Source organism: Coturnix japonica, chromosome 20 (assembly GCF_001577835.2).
Source record: "Coturnix japonica isolate 7356 chromosome 20, Coturnix japonica 2.1, whole genome shotgun sequence".
Lineage (NCBI taxonomy): Eukaryota > Metazoa > Chordata > Aves > Galliformes > Phasianidae > Coturnix > Coturnix japonica.
Genome location: NC_029535.1, coordinates 9,071,882 through 9,083,412, shown reverse-complemented (window position 1 = coordinate 9,083,412; position 11,531 = coordinate 9,071,882). Strand labels below are relative to the sequence as shown.

General features: G+C 57.0%; 2 protein-coding genes across 3 annotated transcripts; one reads left to right on the top strand and one right to left on the bottom strand.

Annotated features, from left to right (window-relative positions):
- Window positions 1-10: 10 nt before the first annotated feature.
- On the top strand, window positions 11-8,304 carry TBC1D20 (TBC1 domain family member 20). Of its 2 annotated transcripts, none has more exons than XM_015882059.1 (8): window positions 11-143; window positions 1,271-1,456; window positions 2,382-2,462; window positions 3,810-3,996; window positions 4,694-4,795; window positions 5,404-5,545; window positions 5,804-5,988; window positions 6,118-6,373. In XM_015882059.1, exons 1-8 carry the CDS (start codon window positions 101-103, stop codon window positions 6,371-6,373), a joined length of 1,182 nt encoding a protein of 393 aa, XP_015737545.1. In that variant the 5' UTR covers window positions 11-100. The 2 variants fall into 2 exon arrangements, with proteins under 2 accessions (XP_015737545.1, XP_015737544.1); XM_015882058.2 differs by having other exon boundaries at window positions 101-143; window positions 2,379-2,462; window positions 6,118-8,304.
- Window positions 8,305-9,202: 898 nt separating this feature from the next.
- Window positions 9,203-11,212, bottom strand: NRSN2 (neurensin 2). The gene is made up of 3 exons (XM_015882063.2): window positions 10,644-11,212; window positions 9,795-9,985; window positions 9,203-9,671 (listed from the first exon to the last, which is right to left on the bottom strand). The coding sequence occupies exons 1-3, from the start codon at window positions 10,942-10,944 to the stop codon at window positions 9,312-9,314; spliced, it is 852 nt and encodes a 283-aa protein (XP_015737549.1). The 5' UTR covers window positions 10,945-11,212; the 3' UTR covers window positions 9,203-9,311.
- Between the last annotated feature and the right edge of the window lie 319 nt (window positions 11,213-11,531).

Genomic DNA, 11,531 nt, shown 5'->3' with positions numbered 1-11,531 from the left:
CCGGCTGAGGGGAGGGGGAGGGACGGGAGCGGGCGGTGCGGGAGCTCGGCACCAACACGGCCCGGCCCACGGCCCGGGATGAGCCGAACGGCACGGGAACATGGCCCGGAGGAGCCCGCCGCAAAACGGCGTCGGCGGACACGGTACGGAACGGCAGGGCCTACAGCCGATAGGGCAGAGCCTACTACCTCAGGGCGGGGGGATGCGGGGGATAGAGCGACACCTCGAGGGAGCGGGGAGGGGGCGGCGGCGGAGCGCCCCCTAGTGGTGGGGCGGGGGAACTGCAGGATGGGGGGGTTATATGGACGGGGGGTGTTATATGGACGGGGGGCGTTATGGACAGGGGTGTTATGGATGGGGGTGTTATGGACGGGGGGTGTTATGGGTGTCCCCATAAAGGTGCTCAGTGCTCACCACTATCCCGTGTGGCTCCTGTTTGCACCAGCGCCCCGCAGGCAGCAGGTGGTGGGTGGCAGGGCCCGGCTGCCCCACCCGGCTCCTCCCGGCCCACATCCCGTGCAGCTCCTCACCCTATGGATCCATGAGCAGAGGGAGTTACATCCCTTAGGAAAACCCTCTAAGGAAGGGCGGTGTTGGCGGCCTCACCCTGCACGGCCCTATAAAGCCTCTGTGAGCAGTGAGGTGGGAGCTGCGTGGGCCTGAGCCGCCTCCCTGCTGCCCACCTGAGGCTGTGCCCACCTGCACTGTGGGCAGGGTGAAGCATTGCCCTTCCTCAGCCCAACACTCAATGCTCCTGTGTGCCAGCTGTGTATATAACCCATGTGAAACCCACCCACTGCCCCACAATCCCTGTGCTCTACAAAGCAGCTCCTTTAACAGCAGCTCACCTGCATCAAGCCAACAGTTAGCAACTTTGTGTTTGCTGGGAGGTAAGTCAGTACATTGTGATATATGGGACTGGTTTAAATGTGACCCTTCTTGGGACAGCTGCTGTCAGTAGTTCAGGCTTCTCCCTGGGCTGATGGCAGCCAGGAATCAGCAGGAACACGAGGCCCAGGTGTTACAGGATGCACAACACCTGAGCTGGGGCTGAGTCAGCCCTTCCTGGAGCACAAACAGTTGCAAAATGGCTGCGTGCTGCCATCGTGCTCCTGAGCAGAGCTGTGATCTGATGGGGGTGACGAGCAGCTCCGTGGCACTTCTGCATCAGTGGGACACCCAGTGCTGAGCCTGTGCTGCTCACAACATAGTCTGTCCCAGCAGGGCCTGTGCTGACGTGCTGTTATCTTGCTCTATGTTTTTCTTGCAGACTTTGACTCTAAGAAGAAAAGAAAAGTGGCAGAAATTTATCAGGCCCTGAACAGTGACCCTATTGATGTGGCAGCTCTCAGGCGAATGGCCATCAGCGAAGGAGGGCTGCTGACAGATGAGATTCGCTGCAAAGTGTGGCCGAAGCTGCTGAGTGTGAACACAGACGACCTGCCCCCCCTGCCAGGTACAGGGCAGCCCCAATGGGGTCTGATGAGCATCTTTCTGCTTTAGGTTTTCTCTCTGTATGCTGAAGTGCTTCCCATTGAGCTTACACAGAAAGGAACCTTGTGCTGTAGGCTGTGCGCTCTGTGTAAGTGGCAGGTCAGGAAACAGAGGGCTTCCTGAAGCAGCATTTCTGTTGTCCTCTGGAGGTGTCGTTATCTTTAGTGGCTGTGCTAGAAACAGGTTTACTTTCCATGCGGTTCTTGTGGCATCATGTGGTTGGTTGGCATGCATACATCAGTTGGCAGCAAGAAGCGTCAGGTTGTTTTGGTGACTCTTTGGAGAGGGCTGGGATGGGATGTGCTGAGCCAGCTGCAGGTGAAGCAGTTTGTGTGAAGCCTGTGTGATATCTGCTCAGAAGAGAAGGAGGGGAAACGAGCTGCATGATGTGACACCTGCAGGGCTTTAGAGCTCAGCAGTGTAGGAGCTGGGAGTCCTGCAGCTGTCCCAGCCACCACCCCTTGTGAAGGGGGTGAAGTGAAGGGACAGATTCTGTTGTAGCTCCTGAGTTTGTGGCTATTCAGTAGTGCACATATCCCCGTGTCACTTGAGACCTGGATTATGGTGGGTGATCAGAGCTGCTGGAAGACAGCATCGCATTTCATGTGACAGCATAGGTGGTGTGCCAGCACATTCTTTTCTCTTCTCTTGGAGCTCTCTTAGCTACCAATGGGTGTTTGCTTTTTTCCCCTCTGAATTCTTCCTTTCAGCCGTTCTTCACTGCCTCCACAGCACGATGGGAGCAGGATGGGGCTGGTGTGTGGCATACAAAGTATGGGATGGGGTGTTGTGTGGCCTCATCCTCCTGAGCAGCTCCATCTCCCTGCTCTCTTCCTGGTACCTTTGCTCTACTCCACGATAACCTACTTCCTCTTTTCTTTCAGCAGGGAAGGAGCTGCGGGAGGACAATAAGGATTATCAGCAGGTGTTACTGGATGTACGGCGCTCCCTGCGGCGCTTCCCACCAGGTGAGAGGGGCTCACAGTGAGAGCCTGACCAGCGCTGCAGGGAGGCTGACCTCTAGAAAGCCTTGTTGTGTCAGCTTACAGCAGCTTCTTTGCACAGTGGAGCTGTCCCACAGCTGGCAGCTTCCTCCATCCTCTGCCTGGGCTGTGGCTGTAGACTGGTGCTTTTCTCTCAGCTTACAATTCCCTGTCCATTCTGAGCCCCTCTGTGCTCAGTCCTCTGTAGTTGAATGGTGTCAGATCCTGCACAGCTCTCACCTGTTGTGAGCAGGGTGACATTAGGATTGATGGAGTGCTTGAGAAACTGACCATTTGCTTCAGTGTATTTTAGCCAGGGGAATATGCCCAGCGGGTGAGGAAGGCAGCTCTGTTAGTGGGTAGAGCAAATTGTGTTTTACAGCTGTCCCCACCTCAGATTTCTCTCAGTGGTTCACACACCAAACTGAAGGAGAAGTAACCTTTAGAAGCAGAAGGTTCCTGCAGTTGTTTAGTTCTGATGGGTGGTTGCTGCCTTGTTGTGCTATTTATAAAGCAAATAATCCAGCAGCCATCTAACTCCGCAGAGCAGCCGTTGTTCCTGGCCAGGATCTGCATCCCCCTTCTGCTGCTTTTATTTTGCATAAACAGTTGATTCACTCTGCTTCTCTTTAAAGCACAGATACTGCCTGGTTCCTGCAGGCTGCTGCTGCTTCTTCATTTGTTTGTTTTTGCCCTTGAATGGCAACCTCCTCCTGCCTATTTTTAGAAGCATCAGTGAAATAGGGGGAAAAGGAGAACTTTGTCATTGCAGGATCTCCTGTGGGACGTTCTGCTTGGCTGGAGGGCATTTCTCTGTTGACAGGGACTGCCAAGAAAACAGCTGCAGCTGTGCGTGGCAGGAACAGTGTTTTCCCCGTGACATCCTGTCCCTAAACACATGTTGTGAGCAGAGCAGCAGTATGAAGTTGTGGTGATTGAGGCCTTGCAGTGTGATGCAGCTGGCACAGCTTCTGTGGAAACACGTTTAACTTCTTTTTTTGTAGAGCCTTTGGGAAATTAGAAATGATTGCAATGTCCTCAGCAGTGCTGGATGTGCAGCACAACTCGCTCCTCACAGCACTGTGCAGACACCCATAAGCCCATTCCTGTCATCCATGGTTATTTCATGGCAGGTAGGGGCACTGCAGGTTGAGCAGGCTCCTCACAGCTGCTTGACTTCTATGGGGCCAGCATTAGGAACCTGGTTCTTTCACAGCTTTCTCAGCCAGCTCCCTGTTGTCCCACATCCTTTTTGATTGAGCTGGTTGGTAAATGTGCAGGTGGGGAGCAGCGGGTGATGCAGCCCATCACATCAGTGCCTTGTCCCCATAGGGATGCCAGATGACCAGAGAGAAGGGCTGCAGGAGGAGCTCATTGATATTATCCTCCACGTCCTGAAGCGCAACCCACAGCTGCACTATTACCAGGGCTACCACGACATCGTGGTCACCTTCCTCCTGGTGGTCGGGGACAGACTGGCCACAGCTCTGGTGGAGAAGCTCTCAACGCATCATCTCAGGTACTCGCAGAGACTCAGCCAGGGGGGAGGAGCTGCTGTGTGCCCTGTCACTGTGAGACCAAAGGAGTGGCCTGTCCCTAAGCAGAGCCACAGTTAGTGCTGGCTGCTCTGTGTGTCTGCACTCAAGGGGTGCTGCTGGAGGTGGCACGTGGATTTGAGGGCAGTTGTGCTGTGGGGAAGGGCTGACAGGGCTGTCAGTTAGTTTGTATTATCTCTGGAGGATGAAAAAGCAGCACACATGCATTACTCATGGTTCTCTTGGTCATGTGTCCTGTCAGGGCCTCCCTGGCTCCTAAGGCTCAGCACAGCACTTCCCAGTTGGCCTTTATAGAGCCCTGGGAAGTTCTGTAGTGATGGAATGAGAACGAGCCTTCAAGCCAATGAGTGCTTTGGAGGGATTTTCCTCCTCTCCCATGTGATAAGCTGAAAAGGCGTTAGGGCTCATGTGTACAGCAAAGCAAGAAGTGTCACCACTGTGATTGTCTGGGTCCAGGTTTTGTGTTCGCACGAGCTCTTTGTGACCCACATTGGTAGCAAGGGAGCTGTTGCAAACAAACAGCATTCCCTGGGACGGGGAGCCACCCCACCAGCAAAGCTGTGTGTTGCAAGTGCGTTTATTTACTTTCTATGTGCCTTGCTGGTGGAGAACCCACTGATGTTGCTTCTTGACAGAATTCTTCTTACATATTTTTCTCAGGGATTTCATGGACCCAACGATGGACAACACCAAGCACATTTTGAATTACCTGATGCCCATCATAGACCAGGTGAACCCTGAGGTGCATGACTTCATGCAGAGGTATGCAGATGTTCCCTCAGAGCCTCCTAGCCCTACCCTTCCTCTCTCACATTACTGCACTTGGGGCCATTTGTACCAGCCCATCCCCAGCTTCTTCAGCGTCAACAGCTGCCCCACAGCTCATGGCAGCAGTCCAAAGCCATGTGGCACCCTGCTTACAAGCACACCCAAACGTGCTGCCTGTCCTGGGGGCTTTTAAATAGTGGTACTTTCACCCCAGCTGCCTGTGTTGGAAAAGCTGGGGATTGCATTCTGTCATACAAGGCTGCCACAGCTGCTCTGTGTGCCCAGTTTTGGGGTTGCTGTTGCATCCCTGTGGTTTGTTGCTAATTCTGGGGATAATAGCAGGGTTGTGCAGTAGGGATACAGCAGTGTGGGGTGGATAGAATAAAGCAGAAGTGAGGATGTAAGTCAGAAGTGTCCATGCAGAGTCCTTTTCTGGGCAATTATCTGTTAGCATTTCATGGCCAGCATCTCTTTAGTTGTCAAACTTGCAGATTCCAGAACAATGCTGAGTTTCAGGGTTGGATGTGAAAAGCTGGCTGTGCTTCAGCAGTGTCTCCAAGCTGCAGCAGCAGCTGATCTAACCGTGCTTTCTCTCTGTGCAGTGCGGAAGTGGGAACCATCTTTGCTCTCAGTTGGCTCATCACGTGGTTCGGGCACGTTTTGTCCGACTTCAGGCACGTCGTGCGATTATACGACTTCTTCCTGGCTTGCCACCCACTGATGCCCATTTATTTTGCCGCTGTGGTACGTATTGGCTGGGATGGTGGCAGGGGATGTAATGAGCCTTTGCAAGGTGATGGTAGATGGCTGCAGAGAGAGTCTGACAGTGCTGGTTTCCCTTCCCATATGGGCACTGTTGCACTGCAGTGTATCCCCAGATGAAGGGCAGATCTTTCAGATAGAAGTGAAGTGTTTTCTCTTCTGTCCCTAAAGTGTCAGTGAGTGACCAGGAGCTGTCCCTATTTCCCTGGCTGTGCTCAGTGCTCTCTCTCCTCCCTGCAGATTGTGCTTTACCGGGAGCAGGAAGTTCTGGACTGTGAATGTGACATGGCTTCAGTGCACCACCTCCTGTCCCAGATCCCACAGGACCTTCCGTATGAGACTCTGATCAGCAGAGCAGGGGACCTTTTTGTCCAGTTTCCTCCATCTGAGCTCGCCAGGGAGGCAGCACAGCAGCAGGCTGAGCGGTGAGTGCAGGGTGGCTTCATGCCCACAGTGTAGGAGCTGTGCCTGGGTTCTGCAGCTTGGCCTGGCCAGGTCTCACTGCCCGGATAGGAGTCTCTAAGGCACTTTTTGACCCATTTCTTCTCTTGCAGGACCGCGGCTTCCACTTTTAAGGACTTTGAGTTGGCATCGGTGCAGCAGAGACCAGACACTGTGTTGAGGCAGCGCTTCAGGGAGAGGCTCCGAGGGGAGGAACGGACAAAATCCATTATGACAAAGCCAAGGACCAACCGTTTTGTCAAGCTGGCGGTGATGGGGCTGACGGTCGCACTGGGAGCAGCTGCCCTGGCCGTGGTGAAGAGTGCACTGGAGTGGGCACCCAAGTTTGAACTGCAGATTTTCCCCTGAAGCCAAAGGAAGCGCTTTTCTTGTCGTCACATCCCACGGCGACGTGGTGTGATGTTTGGAAGGACGTGTCTGGAAGGAACCTGCCTGAAGACTTCTCCATTCTTGCTGCGTCCCGTGACGCTCTTGGCCTTTGTGACAGAGACTGATGGGAACCAGTCCAGCAGGATTGTTCCCCACGTGACACTCACCTTGTTTTCTCCTCCCCGTGCAGGGGCGAGCAGATGGACACTGCCATTGTGTGGATGAGTCTGACTCTTCCAGCCTTGTGCAAGTGACCGTGAGTGGTGAGCTGTGCATGGGCTGTGCACATCCTGCATCCTCTACTGGGGATAATCAGTGGGAGTGAGGGCAGGTGCTCACCTGGGGCACAGTGTCAGGGCAGGGTTTGGCTTGCTTAGGGGTGAGGGGCTTGTCCAAGCTCCTGAGGAACGGAGGAGCCCTCTGGCTCCATATCTCTGGCTGCCAGGGCAGCCTGCCTTCTCCATTTGCATTCACCAGTGCTCTGACCCTTCTCTTTCCTTACAGGCAGCCTCTCAGTAGAACCAAACCTGTACCAAGCCCCTGTCAGCACCCTGCCGTGAGGTCATCTCCAATGCATAACAATTTGTGATTCCCACTTTCTTGTTTGCGTCCTGGTCAGCATGCAGGGGGCAGGTCCAGCGGGCTCCTCTGCTGGCAGCAGCAGCAGCACGGTCTTGTATCAGGTCAGTGAGGTGAGTCAAGCATTGTTCATCCTGTCTGTGCCAGATCACATCACTCCGAGCATTAGCAGAGCCCTTAACACTCACTGCTGATTTTCACAGCTCAGGGAGCAGACTCCAAAGTAGAGAAAGGCTTGTTTTTACAGTTAGAAGCAGTTTGCACAGGACAGCAATCTGCTGCAGACATCTGTCACAATTCTCCCCCACGAGCTGATGGGATTCAGTGACAACCCTCAGAATAACACAGCTGAGGGATTCCCCAGAAAGGCCGCCCCGATGCTGCATCCCCCACCTGGCCCAGCCTTGCTGCTCCCTGCCAGGAAAGCTCAGCAGCAAATTGCACTCGAGAGCTCCGTATCCCATTGTCACAAAGCCAATAGACACTCTATGCCTCTACCTCCCCCCTGAACTGCTAAACCTCCCACAAGTGCCCTTACCTGCCCTGACTGGTTCCCACCCGGCTGCCTGCCCCTGCTGTCTCGTGCCCAAAGCCATCCGTGCTGTGCCCAAGGGCTGCACACCTGAGAAGTAGATGTTGGTTGAAGAGTTGCAGATTTCTGCTTATAGAATGAAGCCCATGGCCTGCAAGGCTCAGCACCCTCCTGTCCCCGACCACCTGTGTGCAGATTCATCACCACATCCATGCAAGTGTTGGATTGCCCCGTGGGCCCTCGCTCTGTGATGCAGGTAGGGAAGCAGGACCTGGTCCTTCACCTGTGTTGGCATCTCAGGGCTGTGCTGCTTAGTGGTGCCATCAGCAGGGCTCTATGTGCCTCTCCTGAGGGCTGGTGGCAGCTGTGTGGCTGTTTCCATGGCTGAAGGCAGTGCTTTCCTGCAGTATGGGGCGGCAGCAGCCTCTGCCAAGGCAGCAACAGTGAGGGAAGCAGGCTGTGACTTTGCACTTTAGAAATTCGTGGTATCAGAGTTAGTGGTGGCTGCGTCACAAGCTGGAGGTGCTGCTGGGGGTCCCGTAGGGGTCCCACCTGTGCAGTGCAGTACCTGGTGCCCTCAGCCCCCAGCCGAGGGGTGTGTGGGGCACCGTGCCCTCCTGCAGCCCCCTGCTCTCTGCCCACCGTGCACTTTAGTTCCTGCGTTGCCTGGGGGAAGGGTGAGCGAGGCGGTGGTCTCTTCGGGTGCTCCAGTGACTCTGTACAGACTTATACATACCTGTGTAAATGCAGATTTGTACAAACACTATCGCTGTAAAATAAACAGTTACTAAACGTTTTCCTCCCCCTGTGCCTCCAGGGACTCTGGTGCCTTATCCCATCCCGCAGCAGCCAGAGCAGCGTGGGAAGAGGAGCAGGAGCCAGCTGGTGCCTTTGTGCTGCTGCCCTCCTTCTGCCCAGGGCTGTGGAATGCCAGCGTGCACTTTTGCCCTTGGCTCTCCCAGCACGGCTGGCAGCACAGGGATGGAAATAGCCTGACCCATTGTGTGCCTGGGGCTGGCTGCCCGGCCAGGAGGAGATCCCACACTGCTGGGCACTGTGCCCCTCCGTGGTGTCCCTGTGCTTTGCATGAGGCCGGTGGCCGTGTTTACCAGCTGGGCCAGGGTTATTTTTAACTTGCTCTGACTTCCTCCGGAGGAGCAATTTTCTTAATGGTGCCCTCAGCCCTTCAGAAGGAATGTGAGAGCAGAGGCCCCGCGGTGCTTAATGCCCTGCAGCCCCTTTCCCCAGGGAAGCAAAGAACGCTCATGGGTTCTGTGGGCTGGAGAGCTGCATTTGGGGGCTGCACGGACCCCTTGGTGGGCTCAGTCCCTTGTGTTGGCATAGGGCTGCTCCCAGCCTGGTCTGTACTCAGTTGTATCCACTGAAGGAAGGAAAATGATCTCAGCTGTTGTGGGTGTGTGCATGGAGGTGCATCCTCTGTGTTGTGACAGCCCTGCCCTGTTGTGATGTGCTGCTGTGCATCCCCCATACACAGCACTCATTGCCCCAGAGCTGAGCCTCAGCAGCAAGAACAGCCCACGGCTGTTTTTTCACCCCAGCTTTTATTCACCCCAGAAAGAGCAAAATGAAGGAAACCAATGGTGAGCGCTGAACGTCTGCTCCATCCCAGGGGCTGCAGGGCAGGATGCTGTGCTGGGGGCAGAGCTCCCACTGCAAGCACCCAGCAGCATCAGGCTGTGCCTGTCCATCCCCATGGCTGGTTGGGGAGCAGGGTGAGGAGCTCCAGTCCAATGCTGGGATGTCCCAGGCTGGGACGTGGTGGTGGCAGCAGCAGCGCTCCCAGCCTCACACCTCCTGCCGGGGCTGCACCCCACAGAGCTGGGAGGCACCGAAGGGCACTGCAGGGCCCTGGGTGCTGCTCTGCAGGATGGGCGACAGCTGCTGCTCCTCTTCTTGGTCCCCCCCCCAAGCTCTGCCCAGCACGCAGCAGAGCAGCCCCACAGCACCCAGCGCTGCCGCTGTGATGCACAGTGCTGTGCCCAGCAGCCGACACGCACCCAGCATGTGGTTATAGCTCATGGCCTGCACGTCCAGCACCACCAGCTCCTCCTCCTCGATACCCTCCAGCCTGGGGGGCAGCAGCCAGCCCGTGGTCAGAGCAGCCAGTCCTACCAGCAGGAACAGAGTGCCCGTGGAGAGGGACACCTGGGAACAGGAATGGGAGCAGGTGAGCTTAGAGGATCATATGGCAGGTGTTGGGGTGCCATGAGTGGATCAACACAAGATGAGAGGGAAGAAATACGTGGGGGAGGGAGAGGGGTCTCTTACCTTCCAGATAATGGAGGGCCATACAGCGTGGGGATGGGAAGGTGAAGACTCATTTGTGACCCCATCAGGGCCAGCCCCGGTGCAGTCCTCATAGAAGAGGTGGAGGTAGGAGCGCACCCCGTACCACTTCCCCTGTGCCACGCTGGGGCCGCGGCTGCAGCTGCAGTTGGGCTGCAGGGTGGTCATCGGACCTGGGGGGGCACGAGGGGAGTGATGCATCACCAGAGGCCCCCCCACAGCCACAGCCACGGCATCCACGGGGCTGAGCCAGAGCAGGGCACAGGGCAGGACATGGGGTGATGGTGCCAGATGTGCCCCCTGCCCGTTTGGGGGAGCACTGAGAGGGATCCATCTCCCCATGGGAAGCAAAAGGGGAGGGGGCACTCCGTGTCCCCAGCGCTGTGCGGGCGGGATCGGGACCCACAACAGCCCACCCGCAGCGCCCAATAGGCGGCAATGGGGACGGAGGGGCGGTGTCGGGGAGGGGCCCGGCTCGCTCTGTGTCCCCGTGGCTGGGGGGGCTGCTGAGTGCAGCCACCGTCGGGACATTGCCATGGGAACTGCCTGCTCAGCCCTTCGTCACCGCGTCCCCGCAGCGCTGTGTGCGAGGGGGGATGTGACGCGTGGGACCCTTTCGGTGCTGGGCTGAGATGCCGAACAAAGCCCGGCACCGGGGGGGAGCAGCGGTTCCCCAAGTGCTGGGACAACCTCATGGTGCCACCGCCCCAGTGAAGCCACAGGGTCCTAATCGCATGCAGGGGGTGCCGCCTGGCTTTGGGGGTGACCTCCATCCTGCATCCAATACACTTTGGGTATCCAACACCGGGACCCGACCCGCTCCCTGCTTACCTGGAGGGGATTTCAGCACATCCTTCCCTGTCCCAGCGCTGTCCCAGCAGTGCTCACTCTGCTGTCCCCTTCTCCCACAGCCGGGACCCTGTGATGTGAGGCAGCGCTGGGCACGGTCCCTGCTTCCCAGGGGGTTTGGGGCGGTGGGGAGGGGGCAGCGTGAGTCCCTGCTGCACGGCTGAGAGCCGGCACTGCCTGTGAGCTGCTGCTGTGTGTGACTCAGAGCGGGGCTGGCGGTGGGGGCACGTGGTTGTGAGGGCAGCAGCGGGTGCTTGGAGAGGCCGGGATGGAGCAGGGGCATCCCAACACACTGCTGGGCCGGGGGGTCACTGTGCTGGAGCCCGGACTCACAGCCGAGGGCTGCAACGTGCCGGGGTCACAGCCAGGCTGCTCAGCGCTGCCGGCATCGCAGGCAGAGTCACCCCCATGTCCCACAGTGGGTGTTGTCCTGTGGCCGTGGGGGGGGTCTCAGCAGTGCCAGCCCAGTGCCCGGCCCCTCCCCCAGCAGGGATGGGAGGCAGGTGGTACCCAGGGATGCTGTGGTACCCAAGGATGCTGCAGGCTCCCTTGTTGCTGTGGCAACAGCTGGAGGTGGGGGGGAGGAGTGATGCAAGCGCTGTGTGCCCTCCCCCTGCGGCCCCATCCAGTGGGGTGGAATCAGTGTCTGCTGCCACACTATGGAGCCCATGGGGTTGTGTGAGCACACTCATGCGTGGAGCAAACACAGAACACACAGTGCTCGTGGATACATGGATACACAGCACGGCTGTGCAGCCTGCGTGGGTTGGTATTGGTACATGGAGTGTTGGGAGCCATGGGTTGGTAGTGGAACCCCATGGAGCAACGTGGGACCCATGGGTCAGTATTAGGACCCCATGGAGTGATGTG